The 22813-nt window shown below is 41.7% G+C and overlaps 2 protein-coding genes across 2 annotated transcripts; one reads left to right on the top strand and one right to left on the bottom strand.

Annotated features, from left to right (window-relative positions):
- Positions 1–1413: 1413 nt before the first annotated feature.
- On the bottom strand, positions 1414–4030 carry lsm14b (LSM family member 14B). Its single transcript, XM_054783729.1, has 8 exons — positions 3567–4030; positions 3330–3490; positions 3115–3250; positions 2840–3046; positions 2613–2696; positions 2385–2546; positions 2162–2291; positions 1414–2071 (listed from the first exon to the last, which is right to left on the bottom strand). The coding sequence occupies exons 1-8, from the start codon at positions 3685–3687 to the stop codon at positions 1912–1914; spliced, it is 1161 nt and encodes a 386-aa protein (XP_054639704.1). The 5' UTR covers positions 3688–4030; the 3' UTR covers positions 1414–1911.
- A 137-nt stretch (positions 4031–4167) lies between these two features.
- LOC129192942 (transcription initiation factor TFIID subunit 4-like) lies at positions 4168–15260 on the top strand. The gene is made up of 16 exons (XM_054797426.1): positions 4168–4428; positions 4571–5173; positions 7128–7276; positions 9129–9245; positions 9484–9636; positions 9730–9852; positions 9963–10052; positions 11361–11594; positions 11695–11830; positions 12101–12212; positions 12712–12881; positions 12986–13116; positions 13201–13326; positions 13454–13510; positions 13604–13723; positions 13806–15260. The coding sequence occupies exons 1-16, from the start codon at positions 4203–4205 to the stop codon at positions 13971–13973; spliced, it is 2715 nt and encodes a 904-aa protein (XP_054653401.1). The 5' UTR covers positions 4168–4202; the 3' UTR covers positions 13974–15260.
- Positions 15261–22813: the final 7553 nt, after the last annotated feature.

Genomic DNA, 22813 nt, shown 5'->3' with positions numbered 1-22813 from the left:
GAAGATCTTTTTTTCTTCTTAACAGCCTTCTCTCACAGATACAGTCTGATGGTTGGACTGCACTCTGCCCCAGTAACAACCTTCATTTGGGCCGAGGATAGTCCCGTGACAGCCAATCGTATCTTCCAGCTCAGGGCTGGTGACATTTATGTGGGTCTACCACTTGACTTTTTGTTCGATAACCCCCAGGATCTGAAAGCTAAAAAAAACCCCTCTCCACAATGCAACTCAGCCCCTGTCCAACAGAGCCAAGATGGTAGAGCTGGGACACAATCCTCAGTCACCTCGCTGCACCACACCTTCCTGGCACAACATGCACGGGTGTCCAAAGTGTGGCGCAGGGGCCGTTTGTGGAAGAGGGCTCATTGCGGAAATAAAATGACGCAGCAAAAGTGGAAAATGGAACAAAAAGGCATAATGTCATTAGAAAAAGCTGCGAGATGTTGATACTAATAAAAACAAAGATGTGTTTAAATGTATTTGTACGTATAATGTATTTATATGTTGATTCGAATTTTTTTTAAAATTCAAAATCTCAAAAGGACAGCTTGACAGCCCTGAGGTGAATAGACAAAAGACAAGTAGATAAGAGAAAAAGTGAGCTGTATTATATTATTATACAGTATAAGTGGTTTATTTTGTCTCAAAAAATGTTGACAATATTTCTGAGTTAATTTGTGGGACTATAAACATTTCACAATGCACCTGCATTGTTTTGTGACTGTGTTAAAAAGAGTGGTGGAATAAGAAGCGGAAAAAATAGATGAAAAATGATGCACCATTGTATCTGTTCAGCATTCACACAATGTTGGTGGCGGACCAGCCAGGACACTACTCACATGTTAGCAGTTCAGAGTTGTGTGCCGTGCCCCATCCATCCATCTTCTATGCCTCTTATCCTAGCTAAGGTTGCAGGTATGCTGAAGCCTATCCCAGCTGACTTTGGGCAAGAGGCGGGGTACAGCCAGGACTGGTTGCTGGTCAATCGCAGGGCACATCTACAAGTACATCCATTCACACCTTAGAGTCGCCAGTTAACCTAACATACGTTTTTGGAATGTGGGAGGAAGCCGGACTACCCAGAGAAAACTCACGCACAGGGAAAACATGCAAACTCCGCACAGAGATGCCCAACTGTGTGTAGTGCTTTTACTGAAAAAAAAACAAATCGGGCAAACATTCATGTTCTTGGCTTCTGTAAAAACTGTATGCTGTTATGCCTTGTTATTGAACGCATGCACATTGAATGCTGTGTGATTGGCTGGTGACCAGTCAAGGGTGTACCTCGCCTGTTGCCCGAAGTCAGCTGGGATAGGCTCCAGCATACCCCTGCGACCCTAATGAGAAGCGGCATAGAAAATGGATGGATGGATATTGAATGCTAAGTGAGCATATGCTACAGGACAGGCTCAGGGAATATTACACAATTCTATCATCAGTTTCCTGTTTATTTACATCATTTGTATTCATGGCTTAAATATAAATGAAAAAGTGAACCTCACAAGCATCAAGGTCAGGTTAATTAGGTTACCATTTGCCAAACAATTCATGCAGGGGAAAAAAAAAAGCCTATACAAAATGTTTACGAGGGATAATCTGCAAGTCACAGAAAACTTAGACATTCACTTTTCTTAAAAGGAAAACAAAAGCTACCTTGGACAAATATACAGTCCTATGAAAATTAATGACAAACTTTGAATGAAAATTAAAGATGGCAATGTGGGTGTAAAATAACCACCTCAAAGAGATTATAAAGAAAAGAAACTTTTAGACAGAAATGGTAAAGCCCCATTTCATAATCATTACAAAAATAGCACTCTTCGGGCATATGTGTGTGTGTGTGTGTGTGTGTGTGTATATGTATGTTTGGGGGGCTGGGGGGAGTGCCCCCTCATACATTAACCTTGACGTTTACAGCTGCCCACTGCCGCTTCTGTTAGGAATTCGAGTCTGAGCTGCACCTCTTCCCCTTTGTCCAGAATATCCGCCTCTGAAGCCTTGGCCCCTGCGAAACCGCCCAGGGACCCCAAACGTCTCCAGATTACGCTTACGCTCCTCTGCCCATGTTAGCCTAAAATGAGTGGTAGACACAAAACAAGCATGAACCTTTTAAAGAATACGGCTGGTGAGTGGGTCGCAGATGCTGTACTTTTTACAATACCTAAGTTTTTTATCAGAGGAGATATTATCAAAGAAGGACTTTGCTTTGTTGTAGTAGCACTTTGGTCCAAAATGATCATCCTCTTTATTCAGGTGTGCTCCGTCTCCTAGTTTTTCTCCTGTATTTGCATCTGTAGGCAAACATGCAGACCTAAAGCAATTGGCTTATTTTAAAGTAGAAGCTTAACTTGTGCGTGCAATCAATTTGTGCTGAACAAACCAACCTTTCATATTCATCCTGTCCTGCACCTCCCTCTCCAGCTCCTCCTTATTGAACTGCGCATTTGAGGAGTCAAAATCAAAGTCGGTGTCAAACTTGAGGGTGGCCGAGGGAACCTTCGCCACCATCAGTGGGCCCCTACTACGGTTTCTGCGTCTTCGGGGACCTACAAGTCAGTGATCGTTCATTCGTGTTGTAAGACTCATTTCTTTACCATTTGACGAACAGTTACCTCGACGCCTGGTAGGAGGCCTGCTTTCATCATTCTGCTGCTGAGAAGATTGACGAGCATTGGGCACCACTGGGCCTGACCTAACTTTGAAATAAAACATGCATGTTCACTTTAAAGACAGCATTCATTTAAGAACTGCACAAAGGGCCCTTTTATGCATACCGATCCAGCCATCCAACTACATTTTGGAAGCCATATTCCTTATTGCTGTTAATCTCCACACTTACTGCTGGATACAATGCCCCTTCTGGCAGTGGTAGTTGTTTCTCCTCTGGTCCTGAAGGGCCTTCTCTTCTCCCAGCGCTGCGCCTGCTCCTGCTCCTGCTCCTGGGAAGCAGGCAAACCTCGCTGTCTGGAGTCTTCCACGCGGAGGGTTTGAACAGCCTTTTCCACCATGGGGCCTCTATGAATATGCAAGCCTGGAAGCAAATGACCTGCATTGGGAATAAATAGTTGTTAATAGATATTAACTGTCTGAAGGTTAAATTTGCCATTGGTGTACCTAGGCCAAGAGCTGCAGCATACTGTTGATTGAGCAGTGAACTGGCAGCAAGCTGGTTGAAGGCAGGCACCTGCATTGGACTGAACGGCCCAAGAGGTGGATAGATACTTGAAGGTCCTGGGCTTGATGACTGGGACTTAAAAACAGGAACGAAAAAAAAAAAAAAACTAACACATGATCTGGTCGTTAATCTGTTTAATTCCATTGATACCTACCTGAACTATTGCTGGATCTGCAGGTAAGCCATGATGCCTTGGAGCCTCACACAATGTGATATCTTTGATATCACTTCCCCTGAAGGTGATATATTCGTAGATGTCATCTTTGGGAGGTGTAGGTCTGTCAGTAGGTCGCCCTTCCGTTCCAAAACATTTGACTAATCAGGAGAAAACAATTTAGTAACCCAAACTGATCTTGAAAGTTCCCGTGTGAACTCAGTTTTATAAGCTCACCTTTCGCCAGCACAACCGTAGAGTTCACTTTGTCAATTGTATACAAAATACCCTCATAGCGATTTTGGGCTTTAGAAAGCAACCCGATTTTGCAGCCAATGTATGGCTTTGTTGAACTCATGTCTATTCAATTAAAAAGCATTACTAGTTCTCAACCTGCTCGACGCTTGCATTTTGAAGTGTCCACCCGTGAACCATAAGCCGCGCCCACCGATGTTTCGTCGCACCTGCCAATGATGACACGTCAGTAATTGGCCTTGATCATTTGCAAGATTAATTTGACCTCTCATTCTAGATGGGATGAAAGCGATCTCTTTTCACGTGTTGGTCTTTTTCAGCGTTTAATGGTGTCGTAAAGTGATCACCAAAAAATAGCTACAAACAGCCACTTGAGTCGTAAAGTTTCAATGGTTTATACTACACATCAAGTATGTCCCACTAGATGTCGCTCACAACACACCAGTCTGTATGTGTTTTCATCTTGAGCTGTCAGTTCCCGCAGACACAGCTCGCTAACTCGTTAGTAGCACGCTTTCGTTTCTTCAAAGGACCAATCAGAGATACTTCCGTGTTTGCGTCACGGAAGGCGCATCCAATCGGCGCATGCGTCCCACGAACTAGCGTAGCTCGGCAAAGATGGCGGCGGGTTCCGAATCGAGAGATGATGTTTTCCTCAAAACAGAGGCAGACAAAAAAGTAGTTAGCGATGTAGCTGAGTCATCGCTAGTTCGCGCAGGTCACGTAAACACCACGACCAGGGTTGTCTTAACAGCTAATCACACAGAAAACTCAGCTGTCAGTAGTATTTCAAATGTTGAAAGCAACAAAATGGGACTTTCACAACCAGATCTTGCTAAAGCAGGTAAGCTATCTCCGTAGCTCGTTTAGTTAGTATTAGTTAATTTTATTCAGGTTCTGACCAATGTACTGCACTTAATAGACTTAAGTGTGTCTCGGAACTCATACAAACACTCCCTGACAAATGTTTGCTTTGACTGCTGTAGGGACAGAAGTGCATGAATGTGCAAGCGGGACTCCATCAGCTCCACAGAATAAGTCCGTCTTGGTTGTAATGGATTCCACATCGAGTGTAGGCAAACTAGGGAAGACAGTTGCTCAGACGTTGAATGGGCGTGTCGTTCTGGTGAACAGTCATGCTGACAGAGGCGCACCTGTTGACAGCACCGTCCAGAAACAACAGCCCACATCCACAGGAGTCAACAATGGACCTGTGAAGGGATACGTCACAACCTTATCCACAACACCTACTACAATCATTCGAACTTCTTCTGCGAGTTTGATCAGTCCAGCCACAGTCACGCTTGTGAGGCCACCTATGCAAACGCCCACCACCTCACAATGTGCAACTCCCTCCTTTGCAAACAGAACTGCCTCGCAGAGCGGCACACATGGGGCGGCTTCAAGTGCCACAACTGGGTCACCAGCCCCCATCAGGAGCCCAATTGTTATGCAGAACCTGAGAAGTCCTGTACCCTCTACAATTGCTGTCCCTCCCGCGGGTGAAATAAGAGCTATTTCTCCTCAGGTGTTAACCCCTCGACTCTCCCAGCCACAACAAAATGTCCAAAACATCCAGATCCCTGCAGGTAACTATTGTTTTTGACTTGCTTGCTTGACCTGAGTCTGTGTTAAAGTAACTTGGTTGAAAAGTTAGATTTCTGAAATGAAACTGAGACCAGTGGTAATTATTTTCTGTAGTTACTTTGTATTGTAATGCCAGATTAATTGATTAGAGAGCACCCTGGCACAGGCAATGTTTTTTGGCTTCCGACACAAATTTTTTTATAGTCTTGCCGATCCAATCCAGTACCAATCCTTTTTCTTTTTTTTTTTTTAATAATAAGCTTTTGTTACAAACATGAATTTGTGGAATTGAATATGGTGATGAAAATGACTCTGCAAAGCATTAACATTAATGCAACAAAAATATTGCTGAATTTACTTTTTTATGACACAGCATGACCAAAAATGTTGTTTGGCTTTTGTAACAAACCCCTGTGAGTCAGGTCCCTAAGCCAATAAAAGATCCAATAAAAGTTAATCCAATAAAAGATAAAATTGGAAATAAATGGGCATGCAAAATAGTTTCAGGGTAGGAGTAATCATTTGACATGGTTACAGATCAGTCTGTGGTGTGATTTAGATTATATGACTTTTTTTGTTTTTTAATAAACTCTCTTCAACGCAATAGTAATTTATTGACGGCCGCTAATATAAACAACCAGCGGTTACAGCAGCAGTTCCCGTGTGAGCTCCCCGCACAACGACACAGCGGTCCAGGTACAGTGAGTGGGAACTATTATTATAGCCCGGAGCCGAATGTCCAACGTTCAATGTGAAACTAAACTCACCACGGCACACTGCAGACATGTCTGCATGGTGATGTTGCGTTTTCTTCTTCTTGCGGTGGCAGGAGTTCAGTGGCAACCATCTTTGGGGCGCATTACTGCACCTACCATGTTGGAGTGTGGCCCAGAGTTACAAACGTTATATGGCAACCGGAATGGCCCGATCTCGTGGCGGAAGCTGATATTATCCGATCCTCAAAATACAGTGGATCGGCAGCTTGTACCGATCTTGAAGATCGTATCGGGACATCCCTATTTCACACTGCAGGTCTTTCGATTTTTTTGCTCATGTGACCTGTATCTAATGTTTTCACATCAGTGTGAACAGTACAATTACGATTCCTCGTTTTTATGTAGATATAAATCCTATATCGATCCGATGCTACTGCAGTCTGAACAGTCAGGTCACACATATCTGACATATACGTCATCGAAAGGCATGGTTTATTGTGCAAGACTTGGATAAAGGTACTCACCAATGTAGACAAAAGTTCTTCTCATCCGAAAGTTACTTTAAAAAGGTGTTACTGAAGCAGCTCTCGTCAGCGGCTCACCACTCTTGCCGTTGATGTCCATCCACACGCTCTTTGGAACAGACGTCGCAGCAAGTTGTCTACTAACTGCCATTGCCAAAATTCTTGCCCTCATTTTTTTCTTAATCGGAATCACGGAATCAAGCAAAGACCTACAATACCTCTCCTTCACACACTTTCTATCTGTCTGTCTATCTGTGTGTGTGTGTGTACTATGACAACTGCAACAGTTGGCATCCGTTGCACTTCTGTTTGTTTGTTGTGTTGTTGGAACAGGTCAAATTAAGAAATATGAAGACTTTAAAAAGTTTATAAGCTGTTATGTTTTGTGGCTCCAGACTACGTTCCTTTAGTGGGCGAGGGGGCAAAATGGCTCTTTTGACTGTAAAGATTGCAGACCCCTGGCCTATTGGAAGGATACGCCATATTTCTCTGTATAGTGTAAAAGCACTGCAAATGTCAAGGCCTGTAAGAAAAAACAATTTCGTCACTTAAACATTTTGCTTAAAGCAGTTTGAGACTCATTTTGGTCTGTTAGGCTTTGGCAAGGAGAAAAAGCTTGTGTCAATTCTTACACAAACTGAAAGCAACGCCACATTTGGTCATGTTGAAGCTGATCAGGATAGACACCATGAATTGTCTGTTTTCACTTCTTACAGGTATGGTTTTGGTTCGCAGTGAAAGTGGGCAACTGCTCATGATTCACCAACAGACCCTGGCTCAGATGCAAGCTCAGGCGCAGTCCCAAAGTGCCATCACACCACGACCCTCAATCCCCAGCAGCTCCAGCCATACTACATCTCAGCAGGTACTGAGGCTGCCAAACACATAGAAACGCAAAATGCAACATAATGCTATTCAATGAATCTAACAAAGCCACTATGGGGTGAAGTCAGTGCCCGGAGACAACTCGCACAAACACAGGGAGGACCTGCAAAGTCCACACAGAAAGGCCTGAGCTAAAATTCAAATCTATAACTTATTCATAATGTTGTAACCAATAACCAGTCTTCTTCTTCTGCTTTCAGCTTGTCCCATTAGAGGCCGCCAGAGCCGATCACGTGTTTATATCGCCATCTCAGTCCGGTCTCTCTGATCTTGTCTGTAAACCAATTATTATTAAAATAATCCTAATATTAAATAATAACAAATTAACACATTGGACTTTTCCTCCCTTAATAATAAAAAGTTTCATTTAAAAACTTTATTTTGTGTTCAGTTGTGTTGTCGTTGACTGATTGACTGACATTGAAATTCCTTCGATGATCTGAAACATTTAAGTGTGACAAACAACAAAATGATCGTTATTTACAGCCCTAATTCAATTGAGTGTGGTGTGCAATTTTTTGTGTTTCTATTCCAATTGTAGCAATATAATGGATATGAACTGTATCATGTCTGTATGTTTTTGGAACACTTGTGTTGGCTGTAGTAGGATTGGTGGAGAATCATCAAGTATAGAATAAGTTGGAGGCTGGGGCAGGGTTATCCTGAGGATTTTTTGAAGCTGTGGTGGTGGGCTGCACGGGAGGCAGACTTCCGCCACTGTGTTGTGCCAATGCTGCGTCAAACATTTTTTTTTTACGATGACAAATAACAATTTCTTTTGACTTATTTATTAATTAACTTGTAATTAATTAGTGTTTCCATCTCTATTAAAGTTACTTTGGCAAAAAGAAAGGAGAAGCGAGCTATTTGTGTTTTATATGATTGGCAACATTTCAATTGTACTTGATTTACAAAGGACATCTCCACTCAAACAGTGTGCTCATTGTCTTTATGCTATTTTACTGTATGCTAATTTACCATTAAATACAGTCAGCACGTCTGAATTGAACAGTTATAAAAATACAAAGAGTTGAAGCAAATATTACTACTATTATTACTACTGCTAGCATATGAGCTACCTGTTGGAGACCCCTGTGATTGCCACACTATCTTAAAGATGGACACTGTACGTGTTCATGTTAAACAACTAAGAACTTAGACACACGACTAGTGCTTTGAAGACAAGACATACTTGTAATTACTGTAATGATAACAAGAGAGCAAGATTGTTAAGTGACGCTTTAAAAAAGTTAGCATGTACCTCATAAATGTGATAACCATTGCAGCTTTGCATTGCAGGAAAACTGTAGCTGGCAAGCTGGCTGCCACCTGCGAAACCGTGAGAGTCAGGCAAAGTGTGTAAACAAAGATGCTAGAAAAGTAGAACGACAATGACACTGAGAGGAGAACGATCACACGCTGCCATCGATAGGCCTAGCCTGTGACAAGCTGTCATCAATTGACTAGACATTTTACACGCTATTTTTTCATTCTCACGGTAATAAGCGACAGTGCGTCTATGGGATACATAGCTTTTATTTTATTTGTAATGTGTGGCGGATTTTATTTTGCCGTGGCACACGGACACGATCAGTTACATCCAGCGGAAACCCTGTGGGGGTACCCCGGAAAAGCTTCAAATTACAAGCAATTTTGGCAGTATTATGGTTTTATTAAAGAGGGAATTTTGAACAGAATACACATTTTCAGCCTACATGGAAATTTTCAAGAAATCTGTTTTGTAATGCCAACAATTGGTTGAATATTGTTTTACTTGGGTCTACTGTGACTTTTATGTGAGAAACTTTAATATCCTCCCTGCTGGTGTACAGGCTCCAGGTGCATCACTGCTTGCCCGTGCTGTTACCCCCACCGCAATTATCAAACAAGGCTCTGGTGCCCAGACCACTGTGTCAACTTCAACACTGCAGACGCCTCCAGTGCTACAGGTACATTTGACATACATCAAATGTCAGCATGCACATTCTCAAAGCAGTGAGGTGCAGTTATGCATTCTGCTAATAGTGACAGCCACAGATAACAGTGGATGTCACTGACATCATTGACTTTTGACTGTTTGCTTTTTTCACCATCAAGCTGACAGTAAAATTGTGTTGTCCAGGTTCTTGGTAAAAAGACAAACTCTTGTAACTTTCTTGTCTATCTACTGGCAATGAATTTGTGCAGAACACTGTCACGCAAGGAGGAAATGCCACCACCGTGGGACAACCGCAAGGAACCCCCACAACAGTTCAGCCTGCTTCTGCAGCACTAGCGCAGAGTCCTGCACGGCCCTTGGGAGCCACTGGGAACTCTGTCACTCCAACAGCAATAACAGCGGTAAGAGAGAGCCTGTACTGTATAAGAAGTATGATAAATTATGTTAATCCAGACTCGTAGTGGCTATAATTTTATTATTTATTTTTCTACCAGGAGACACTACAGAATGTGAAGAAGTGCAGAGACTTTCTGTCTACGCTGATAAAACTGGCATCCAGTAAGAAACAGTCCTCTGAAACCATCGCCAGTGTCAAAGAGTTGATCAAGAATCTGCTGGTATGTACCCTTTGAATACTTAACATAGCTGTCCTCAAACAACATTAATTAGATTCTTCAGTCTACTATTAATTCAGTTTCCATAGATCCTTTGTGCTTTTGTATAATAGGACGCAAAGATAGAGCCAGAAGAGTTTACGACGGCATTGTACAAGGAGCTCAACTCTTCACCGCAGCCATACCTCGTGCCTTTCCTGAAGGTGAGGACTTGTCTTTGTTTGACTTGTATCGACTCTAACTGTTACCTCTTTCTGGCAAATGTGGGCAGATGGAGAGAGGCTACCTTTGTATTTCACAACATGAACATATTCGAAAATATTTCAGCGGAACCTTGGTTAGCATCAGCCTCGGTTAGCGTGTTATTTGGTTAACGTCACAAATTATTGCCACAATTTTGCCTCGGTTTGCGTGCACCGGTTAGTGTACAGTATTGTGCGCGTCTTTTCATGTTACTAATACACTGCGTGAGTCCCACTGTGTTCTTAATCAAGTTTTCATCACAAAACCTTCCTTGTTAGCATCCTAATAACTAGCTAACAAAATGGCAACCGGAACCGGAGGTCGGCTACGTTATGTCACCCGTCAATGATGTCATTAGCGGTTGGCTCTCAAAAATGTTAGCACAAAACATGTTTTTATAGTTTTACAATTATAGTTTTACATGCGAAAAACAATTTGAAATGCACATAAATAACGAAGGAAAGGAATAAACTAACACTTACGATTACTTTTACCTTCATTGAAGATGTGACTGTTCCCAATGGCAGTCTGGCAGCAGGTTCAACCACCACCACCTTCCTGTTTTTCTTGAATTTTTCTTGAATTCAGTAGTGTTTCTTACCTTCTTTGTCAAAATGCTGGCTTGCAACTTTCTTTGGGTCTTTTTTGGGTTATTGAGGTGAGAAACATTATTGAATTCAATAAATTCAGGAAAAAAAAACAGGAAGATGGTCAGTCATCAAGAATCACGTCTTCAATGAAGACAGAAGTATCCTTAAATTTGAATTTATCCTATTCATTCATCGCTTATATGGATTTACAGTGTATGCATTTCAAATAGTTCTCTGCATGGGAAACTATAACTGTAAAACTACAAAAACATGTTTTGTGTTAACATTTTTTGACTTTCTGGAACGGATTAATTGAATTTACATTCATTCTTATGGAAATAATTTATTCTGTTAACGTCTGTTTCGGTTAGAGTCTGACCTTCTGGAACAAATTAGTAACGCTAACCAAGGTTCCACTGTATTTGGTAAAATAGCTTCTGTAGAAGGTTGTTGAATGGGAAATTTTGTAATTACTGTAGGAGGAAAACAACTTTTTTTTCATTAAACATATTTGACCAAGTAATGTGTCCACCCTGACAGTAATGAGGCAGGCTTTGAAAATGCTTTTTCTGGCTTTTTCTAACATGGTTTGTTGTTGTCAGCAATTGTCACGACTATAGCAAGTTATAATTTACTGTGTCATCTCTCTCTCTTTGTCTGCCGTACGACTGACTCTAGCGAAGTCTCCCAGCTCTTCGCCAGATGACCCCAGATTCAGAAGCTTTTATTCATCAGAGCCTCCAACCTCGGCCAAGCACTCAACCTGTCTCAACGGCTTCTACAGCCCTGGCGACAGTGGTGTTGCGTCCCCCTCTCTCTTCCACAACCGCTGTCACAGCAGTCACCAGCTCTCCTGCAAACAAAACCACCGTCATCACTCTCACTCAACCACCTTACAGTAAACCCCGAATGGTATTTTTGCTGTTTGGATTCATTTAATTATTCACACACACATTCATATGGAAAAGGTGCTAATTAACAGTTTATACTTCAACTCTCTAAATGTGCGTAGATTGTAACCCAGCAACAAGGGACGATGGTGAGGCCTCAGGTCACGTTGGCTCAGTCACCAGTGATAAATCTCAGCGGACCATCTCACAGTCGCATCATTCTGGGACAGCCGCCGGTGCTCAAGCAGCTCAATTCAGGTGTCCTAATAATGCAGTTAGCCTTGTTGTCAGTATCTACAGCTGTACTTGAAATTATTCTAACCCCATTGTAAATTACTTTCATTTATGACTTTCATTTTCATGCAAACTACTGCAAGTTTTCAACCTTTTAAAAATAAACACAATTTGACAGTGAGGTTTGATTTGAGAGTGCAACTGTATGAGTCTATAAGTCATCAGTCTGCCATTACCGTTAATGCTAGTGCCACCTTATGGATTCTCTGTGTCACTGTATTTTTGTTCTATTAGGTCCTACAGTCACGCAGACTCAGGGGGCTAAGTGTGTTCAAGTTGTCAGCCAAACTCCTCTCCAGGCTGCTCAGAAGAACAAGACGCAGGCGATAGGCGGTGCAACTTTCAGGTCTGTGACACAGGTCTCAAGTAATTTTTGCTGTGACATCTCTACACTGAACTGAAAGCTGCACTCCATTTCCACTGTAAAACACCGTGTCCACTATCTTAAATTTGGTCGCCTCTACTGATTTTCACACTGCTGTATATCGAGAGTATTTATTTTTCTTGGAAATAAAGGAAGCATCTGTGTATAGTTTGCATGTTCTCCCCGTGCGTGCGTGGGTTTTCTCCGGGTACTCCGGTTTCCTCCCTTAAACCAAAGATATGCATGTTAGGTTAATTGGCGACTTTAAATTGTCCATAGGTATGAGTGTGAGTGTGAATGATTGTTTGTTTGTCTATATGTGCCCTGCGATTGACTGGCAGCCAGTCCAGGGTGTACCCCGGCTCTCGCCCGAAGTCAGCTGGGATAGGCTCCAGCCTACCGCCGCGACCCTAGTGAAGATAAGCGCCATAGAAGATGGATGGGAATACAGGAAGTTAATCATGCCTTTTTTTTCCTCCAGGGATGATGATGATATCAATGATGTGGCATCCATGGCAGGAGTAAACCTGTCAGAAGAAAGTGCTCGTATCCTAGCAACTAACTCAGTGCTTGTTGGTGCTGTGACCCGATCTTGTAAGGACGAGGCCTTCCTCTCCACCTCCTTGCTCACTCAGAGAGCTCTGGACATTAGTGAGACACACACACATACACATACAAAGAAGCAGACACATTCTGGTACTGAAAGGTGGATTTATTCTCACCTTTATGGAAATCGCTCATTCTCTCTGTGGCAGGTAAGAATTTTGGTGTCAGTGAATTGGGTGTGAACGTTGTGAACTACATTTCCCTTGCTGCTCAGTTCAGACTACAGAGCCTGGTGGAAAAGGTCTCACAAGTGGCACAGCAGAAGAACTCAACCTTCAAAGTAATCATGAGTGTGTCAGTGGGAAAAATGCATCACGGCACACGTGTTTGATATCCACGCTACACTGTCGCATTCATCCCTCAGGAAGACGAGCGGCATGAGCAGGTCAGCGATGTACGAGCCCAGCTCAAATTCTTTGAGCAGCTGGATCAGATGGAGAAGCAGAAGAAAGAAGAGCAGGAGAGGGAGATCCTCCTGAAGGCCGCCAAGGTTACTGAATAACAATGATTGTTAGTTAAAATGGGCAGCTTCGTGTTCCCTCTGTGTTCACTTAATGAACAAATAGAATAACTGAGTGAGAAAACTAATACAGTAATTGTCTTTCACTTTCCTGCAGTCTCGGTCACGACAAGAAGACCCTGAGCAGCTCAGACTGAAACAGAAGGCCAAAGAGGTTTGTACAGTATTTGCCATCTTAACTATGTAACATTATTTCCGTGGTGTGATGGTAAATTTGTCTCTACATGCTTCCTTGCTTGTAATCCAGATGCAACAGCAGGAGCTGGCGCAAATCAGGCAGCGAGAAGCCAACCTAACAGCGCTGGCAGCAATTGGTCCCAGGAAAAAGCGGAAAATGGACTCGCCTCTCAGGGGTTCCAGTGCAGAGGTAGTCTATGGAAAACAATTTGTCATAGACTTGATGTATGTCATTTGGAATTAGAGATTGAAAAAAAGTTTGCTTCATGCAGGGTATAGGACCAGACTCCAGCCAACCCGGAGGTTCCAGCGGGGTTGGATCCAGACAGTTACCACGGCAGCGCATAACTAGAGTTAACCTTCGGGACCTTCTCTTCTGCCTGGAGAATGAAAGAGGCACTGGCCACTCCTGCCTGCTTTATAAAGGCTTCCTAAAATAACACTTAGCAAAATGACTAACCTCACTTAGTCAGCTTTGTCAGTTGGACGCAGGCGCCTTTATGCTGCTTGTCTTTGATCCTTCGCTACCGTACAATGAGATTTATGTCAGCGGGAAGAGAATTATCTGGAACGTTGAAGAGACAGCACATTTTAAAAAGCTCCTCTAGCGCCGGCCTTTTGAATTCTCAGAGATGGAGCAAATATCAGTGCAGCACTGATTTCAGCATGCCCTTCAGCTCACACACACTCTCACACTTCAGCCACGTGGCACAGAATTGGGGAAAAAAAATCTTTGCAGAACTAAGTACTTGAGATGTCAGAAGTTCTTTTAGTGTTACTCTAACTGCGTCTGTGCCAGAGCAGCAGAACTATGTAAGTGTTAACGCTTTTGACTGCCATCATAATTGGAGTCTGAACTGTTTTACAGAGCTGTATGTGTGAATCCTGTTGTCTGCTGAGCTGCCTCAATCAGATTAAGCCGTAGTCAATAGAGGTCAGCAGTGCTTTTTTTATTGTATTGCCAAGTGCTATATTTTATTTACAACTTGTTATCAAAATCATTATTTAAAAAGCATCTGTTAAGAATTTACTTAAGAGGCAACAACACAAACTGAAGCAGGTCTTTGCTTATCTGTTTGTATGTGATCCAAATGGGCCCGGAAGAACTTTGCCAAAGGATTACAGGACTGATGTTGTCTCTTATCCTCTATATGACATCCATTTTGCCATTATCCAACAAGCGCAGACATGGCTGCAAGGAGGCTTAGTCATCTCAAACACATTTTATCGTTTAGTCCATTAAAATAATGGAGATATTTTTAACACATAATGGTTGCCAGCAAATAACATTTAAAGCCAAATGCAAGTTGAAATTACGCAAGAGATTTTGTCCTAAAAATGTTTTTCATTTTTTAAAGCAGCTACTATTTTTTGCATTTAAAGTTTTTAAATTTCCAAAATGCACTTTAGCAGATGTTTTATTAAATGGCTAAATGTTTTTTATATATTTACTACACATACTAATGTTAGTCTCTGACTTTGAATGAAAGAATGTTTTTGTACAATTTATTACTGTGTAACTTGTAAATTCATAACTTGATATAACACATATTTTCTCATGTCACGTAGGTCACATTTGTAATGGTGTCCTACCAATGTGTGTAAATTTTGCACTAAAACTCTTGTTTATATGTAAATATCTGCATTTTAAAAAAAAAAGTTAAAATTGCAATTTTATAATGGACTGAAAGTAGTCTGATATTGAAATGAAATGTGTTAAAAAACCCACTTTGTTAACTCGATTTGATTGTGGTCAAGGCACTCGGGAGTGTTGATTGGGTAATATTATAGGAGCAGAAGACAAACGGTTCAGATGGATTTGGGCTGACAAAAATTTGAGATCTTTAACCTCAGTTACTAGATCGAATTCATAATCAAAAGGGGTTATTGCTTAAGAGAACTCATACAAGAAATACAAATTATTGTAGGAGTGGGGTTAGGTCAGCAACCACTTTCATTTCTTAAGGGACAATACTCCAAAAATGAAACTTTAGAGTAGTCAGTTTACATCAAACTAATCAGTATCTGTTGTGAACACCATTTGCCTCACGTAGTTCTTCGCATAGAGTTGATCAGGTTGTTTAATGTGGTCTGTGAAATGTCGGTTCACTCCTCTTCAATGGCTGTGCGAAGTTGCTGGACATTGGCAGGAACTGGAACACGCTGTCGTATATCCCGATTCAGAGCATCGCAAACATGCCCCAAAATGAGTGTGCTGGCCGTACATGAACTGCGGTGTTTTCAGCTTCCAAGAATTGGTTACAGATCTTTGCAACATGGGCCCGTGCATTATCTTGCTGCAACATGAGGTGATGGTCGTGGATGAATGCCACAACAATGGGCGCAGGTATCTCTCATTCAAAATAGCATCAACAAAATGCACCTGTGTTCTGTGTTTTGCCAATACAATAGCTCCACCGCCATTGTCGCCGCTCTATTCACAACGTTGACATCACAAAACTGCACACCCACGTGACGCCATACACGCTGTCTGGCCTGTTCAGTGAAAAACAGGAGTCATTCGTGAAGGGACACCTCTCCAAAGTGCCACAGATCATTCAATTTGAGCATTTGCCCACTCAAGTCAGTGAGGACGACGACGAACTGCGGTCTGCACCGAGACTCCGATGAGGATGACGCGCGTACAGATACGCTTCACTAGGACGGTTTCTGACAGTTTGTACAGAAATTATTAGGTTATGCAAACTGATTGTTGCAGCAGCCGTCCAGGTGGCTGGTGTCAGACGATCTTGGAGGTGAAGATGCTGGTTGTGGAAGTCCTAGGCTGGTGTGGTTACACGTGGGTTCCATGTATAGTACTGCCAAATTCTTGACAAAGACATTCATTTTATGAACAGCCGTGGCGGACATTCCTGCAGTCAGCATGTCTATTGCACACTCCCTCAACACTTACAACATCTTTGGCATTGTGCTCTGTGATAAAACTGCACAGTTTGGAGTGGCCTTTTATTGTGGCCAGCCTAAGGCACACCTGTGACATAATCATGCAGTCTAATCAGTATCCTGAAAGGCCACACCTGTAAGGTGGATGGACTATCAGTTAAGGTTAAGAAGTTTAGGACATGGATGGATGGTTTGGAAGTTATAAACTGAGCCGAGGTGCAGAGCACAATACCTCCACAGGAGGGCTCTGTTGCACCATTTTTCACATCTGAACCACAGGCGTTCCAGATTTGGCCCCAGTGTTACCTGGAACACTTTGATGCCTCTTTTTCATCCCCTTATACATAAAAATTAGGTCCACAAAGTCTTCAAATGAAAATATCTTCACACAACCGTTTGTCTTGAGGAGCTCCGATATGGGCTTGTATAAGCGTAGAAGACTAGATTCCTTGGACTATATTTTCATTCAAAGCACACAGATGGACACCTCCGTTCAAACTCAGACCAAAGCTCTAACTCATATTGATTAAGATTTGTTGGATTTGAGGATCAGGAAGTTGTTTATTCTGTTCTCTTTGCAGACAAAATTTCTTGCGCGTGCAAACCGTTGTCTTCATTGTGTGGATGTTCAGGCCTAAGCAAACTTCTAAGTCCCCCCCAATATGAGTTGTCAGGCTATATTTGCTTATGCTACTCTGGGACAGCAAACTCAATTCTGCAGTCTTGTTTGAGTTTGCATAATGAGAGCCTGCTGGCTGCTTGCAGGATAACGCCTTTGAGTGACAGCTATGAAGATGAATGAATAAAATTTTTATATTGAGATATATGCTTCAAATGTGGTCTAGTCACTTTGTAATATGATGAATCATACCCCGTTAAGTCCCTGTAACTCTTGCAATGTCTTGCATTTTGTTATTTCATTATTGCGGAGTTTCATGCATTTTAAAAAGCAAACGATTGAGTTCACCAATAAAGTGGGATCTATTTTCTACCCCAATGAGGAAATAAGATGAATTAGACCTGAGAGTGTTTGCTTATAGCCTGATACTAACAGCCCAAATTAAAATGTAGCGGGTCTGCATGTGCGGGTGGACAAATCATTACAGCTACACAATCTAGACCAACAGGAGAGGGATATCACTCGAAGGGTAATAATGTCCATCCATCCATTTTCTAGGGTTGCGGGGGTATGCTGAAGCCTATCCTGGCTGACTTTGGGTGAGAAGCGGGGTGCACCCTGGACTGGGGGGGTGCACATATAGGCAAATAACCCATTCACACTCACATTCATGCCTATGGAGTCACCAATGGAGTCACTAACATGCATATTTTTGGAATGTGGGAGGGAAAACGGGGAGAACATGCAAACTCCATACAGGGATGCCCAACGGACATTTGAATGATCATATCCAGCCATCCAATTTCTATGCAGCTTATCCTGCTCAGGGTCACAGGCAGCTGGAGCCTATCTCAGCCAACTTTGAGCGAGAGGCGGGGTGCACCCTGGACTGGTCACCAGTCACAGGTCACTATATAGACAAACAACTATTCACACTTACACCAACACTGACTGGATCTCTCCATCACACTCAACAAACACTCTGGCTCCTCTGGCTCCCCTGCTGGACAGAAGCAGCATTGCAGCGCCATTTTCTAATGCTTTCGATGCTCTCCTCCAATGAAAGGTTGTGTTATTTCCATATAAAACTCGTCTTGATAACTATTTCTATATTTCTGAGGTATGACATTTGAGTGTTAGATGCTGTATGATGAGTTTAATGTTGTTTGTAAAATGAAACCGTGAGCGAGACTGTTACATTGAGTAATGACCTCCTGCAATTTCCAATGGGTTGACAAGCTTGTGGTGAGGTTATTAATAGCGCATGATTGGCTTATGTCAAATAAAGCAATGACTGGTCCTCACGGACTCGTGCGTACCTCAAAATGCTACTTTATGATTTGGACACATGCGTCTTATACCCCGGTGCGGCTTATACAGGGTCAGGCAAAATGATCTGACACATTTGTAGGTTAAATAAAAGGCAAATAAAGTAAAGAAACAAGAAAGTGTTTTTATTTTCGAAAAGTAGATATAATGCAATTTTTTTTCATAAAATGCCATTTTGCTTTGTTTCCATTGTTTTCCGTTTCTTTTTCAGTTGCTGCCATGAATTGACTGGTGAGCATCGCGCTTTCATTGTGGAAAAGTTTATCAAAACAAACGAATGTGTAACTGCAACACAACGAGCGTTCCGTTTGCACTTCAATCTTGGTAGACATGATCCCGTACCAGCTGGAAACACCATCTTGTTATGGGCTACCAACTTCAGAGCTACTGGATCTGCATTGAGAGTGTGGACAATAATGGATCCCATTTGACTGATTTAATTTTTAAAACATAATGAAACAGAATGGCATTATATGTACTTTTCCAAAATAAAAACACTTTCTTGTTTCTTTGCTTTATTTGCCTTTTATTTAACCTGCAAATGTGTCAGGTCATTTTGCCTGACCCTGTATAAGAGCAAATCGTTTTTTCCTCTAAATTTAGTCGGTGCGGCTTATACACCGGAATTTACGGTCATTATGTAGAGCTATCACAAGAATGACAACTAATTCCCAATTCACGCATGGCTCCATTTACCATCAAGGTCTCAATAAATCAGTTACTTTCCAATGTGTTCCTGATAATGATATACATTACCTCGAATGACTGAAGTAACAAAAGTATCGATATTTGGATTTGAGAATGAATTTTAGAGCGTGAAGGGCTGGTGTCGGAAGTATCGATAGTTCAGTATCGGTGATGATCGATGATGATAATGATCATATTAGCGTCTGTGAAATGAATTGTGTCTTGAGAAACACTCCACAAAAACACTAAACTATGTTGATATTTTCTCCATGGTGACCATATGTTAGATATCGATTTCACTATGCAGCTGATTCTGGAGACAAAAGGACAAGAGAGACGAGGCCCTTGGGGTCTGGGACTCCTCCTCTGCCTGTATTCTCTGTGCATAATTGAACAAATTATCAATGAACAGCTGTTACCTGTTACAATGACCCGCTTTAATTTTATCACAACGGACAAGAGGTCTGATGGCATCTGTATGCTACATCTGTCTGCCTTCCTGATTAGCTCGCCAATTCCTGGGCGCAGTATATCATGACAAACATAATTACCGTCTCCCATCTCTTTTTATGGAGTCTACAAATTGCAAGGCATACACAACTCTCTAAGCCTCAATCAATTACAGTTTGCGAGTGTGTCAACTCACTTTTGCATGACCCTCCGTGCTGTTCCACTTCCTGTCAGTGCATCCTCCCCAAAGTTTCACTGCACAGGTTCGTTGACTTGGTTCACCATACACGCCTGACTAAGTGCTCTTGACGGAGCATCCATTTGCTTGTTGAACGTGAGAAGTGACTGCCGAGTTTCGAAAGTAGACCAAAAGCGGACGGATTATTTTCATTTAAATAGGGTGACCAAACATTCTGTTTTCCCTACACACGACCTGTTTTCACATCTTGTCCTGGCTTTCCAGCTTTTTTTTTTAGAAAGTGCTGAAAATGTCCTGGTTTTCATTGTTTTTCATTGGGCCATTAAATAGGCCGGCATTAGGGCGCTCTGCAACATGTGACGGAAGAGGCTCCCGTGTGGGCGGCTTTTTGAATTAGTGTTGCCTAAAAGCCGCAAAAAGCTGAAGAAAAAGCAAAACAAATGCATGGAGCTAATCCTCGGACGCCGGCCAAGTTGAAGTCTTGTATAATTGGGGACCTCATGCACAACGGCCGTTCAAATTCTTGCTACTTCAGAGGGCACATATTTCCCGCAAATATTGGTTACATTCCAAAACTTAACTTAAGCATCTGACCTCAGATTCCTGTGTTGTTCTGTTTTTGGAATCATTGGTATGCCGATTTTTAAATGTTAAATGTTTTTTTTCTTCATATCGAGGAAGCATAGCCTACCTTAAACGTATTGAAATGATAATGTATCTTTCAGTAAACCTCAAGCATTATTTCTTTGCGTGGACGACTGTCCTGCTTTTTGGTAATCAGAATATGGTCACCCAACATTTAAAAGAACATAGTCATTAAAAGAACTTTCTTATCAAGGTTACACTATGTAGTTTACTTGCTGATAGATGTAAGAGACAAAGCATTCTTCCAATCACCTTCCAAGTTATTTTCCTTTGGCTGTTTCTTTCATAGTAGTTTTAACATTATTACAGCCCTGTTGACATGAAATAACACCCCGATAGTCCCTTTTACACCCCTGTTATTCTTTGTTTACATCACTGCAGGGACATAACAGATGGCCGCCGCTAGCATAGCAAGCTAGCAAGCTAACTAGTGAGCCTTTTCCAATTTTATTATTCTAAACTTAAGAAAGTGTTTCAAACGGAGACGGGAAGAAGGACAAAGAAGACAAAAACTTATCACTTAGACACAGAGAACCTTTTTTCATTCGATCTCAGCCGTGGCATGTCGGCTCGGCTCTGCTGGCTCCATGCAGTGTGAAAAGTAATGTAATCGACCATCATGTGTCATAACATTACTGATGCCTATTGACCAGAATAGTAATCATTTATGATTGTTATTATTTTTTATAGCGAGGGAGCGATATTCGAACCGCGATATAGCAAGGCACGGCTGTTTTTAATTTAAGATACGGTGGTTTTCGTAGTTTTCGTAGGATTCGGTTTCGGACAAAAATGATTGCCAAAAATATGTCCTTGATTTCGTCCGGCCAAACATTACGCCTAGCAAACTAGTCATTCATTTAATTTAATTTGTTAAACGGGAAGAGCTAAAAGCAACAGTCGTGTTGCGATGAATGGGGCCTGACTCAGTTGACTTGACTCAAAAAACTGGTCTGCGGCAGGTTACTGTTGTGCAGCACAAAAAAGAAAAAAACACAATCACAACAGAGACACACCACTCGTGCATTGCATCACCTCTCCGCATAGGTCTGTCTGGGACCAGGTCTCTTTGCTCGTGTATCACTCCCATCACCGGCCAAACAAAGAATCCCATGCGTTGGTACCTACTGTAAGTCATGTTGTATTATTAATGTGCTACCTGAGTCCAACTGTGTTCGTAACGTGTTTTTATTACAAAATGTGCTGCTAGCATGCTCTCATCTAGAATCCAGAACCAAAAGTCATTGTTGGGTATGGCTGCAAAACAACCCACCAGAGTGTCAAAGAAAGTTATCAACGTGCCGGCGCTTTGATAAGGAATGTGAGAAACACTATTGAATTCAATAAATAACTCATTGCAAAGTACAAAGGTGCAGTCCAAGTGGTTCTCTCCTCTCCTCTTCCCCCTCCTGTCCTTGCCAACAAGAGTTTTCGATCACGGTAAAAGTGATGTCAAATGGTCATTTACCCCTTTCACTTGTCATTTACATGTATTTCACATTGTTTTCTGCATGTGAAACTATGATTGTTTTACTAAAAAGCGTTTTGTGTTAACATCCGTGGGTGTCTGGGATGTATGAACTGGATTTACATGATTTCCTATGGGAAAAAAATGCTTTGGTTGTCATATGATTTGGTTTTGGACACACCGTGTGGATTAGATTAATAACGAAAACCGAGGTACCACTGTATAAATATTCTGTGTCCTTAAATATAATGTAAATTAATCAAAAACAAAAACAGTTTTTTGCAGCGTAATTTTTTTTTTAATGTTCTGCGATTTCCATACACAAAACGTCACACAACACAACAAGCAAAATCTAGCAGCTGTTTTTACCCAATGAAGCAATTAGCCGATGAGTAACAAATTAAATACATTATACAACAGATTATATTTTCTTTCCTCTTGCGGGCAAAACCAAATGAACAAACTATTGTGATTAAGACACCAGACAAGTAATTGCCTTAAATGAGCTTACCTTAAAAAAGCTTCTGTTCTAGCATTAAAGCAATTAAATGTCAATTTATTAATAAATGTATCCCACAGGCAGGTGCAATACACAGTAGCAGTAACCACTTTGGCTCATATTATTGTAAATGGATGTATAAAATGTATTTATTCTATTCAAGTATTTGTTTTTCCACATATTTTTTTTGCTATTAATTTAGTGTAAAAGTTGACTTCTGCAAAGGAACTGATTTCAGCAAGTCATCGGTTTCACAACCTGAGTTTGAAAGAGAGTTTGAAAAAACAGCAACCAAAAGCAATCTGAAGGCGTGAGACAAGTTAGATAAGTCCCACCGAGGGGGACGAAGGGTCTTTGCGAGGCTCCATCTTCAGTGGAAATGAAACAAATGGAACCAAACACGAAATTACAATAGATTTCCATGAAAGTTATTTAACGCTTGACTCAGTATTCTTATTCTGCTGTCCCAAAAAACAGCCC

This window comes from Dunckerocampus dactyliophorus, chromosome 1, assembly GCF_027744805.1.
Source record: "Dunckerocampus dactyliophorus isolate RoL2022-P2 chromosome 1, RoL_Ddac_1.1, whole genome shotgun sequence".
Classification (NCBI taxonomy): Eukaryota; Metazoa; Chordata; class Actinopteri; order Syngnathiformes; family Syngnathidae; genus Dunckerocampus; species Dunckerocampus dactyliophorus.
Note: the sequence above shows the minus strand (reverse complement) of the source record. Positions and strands in the feature narration are given on the sequence as shown.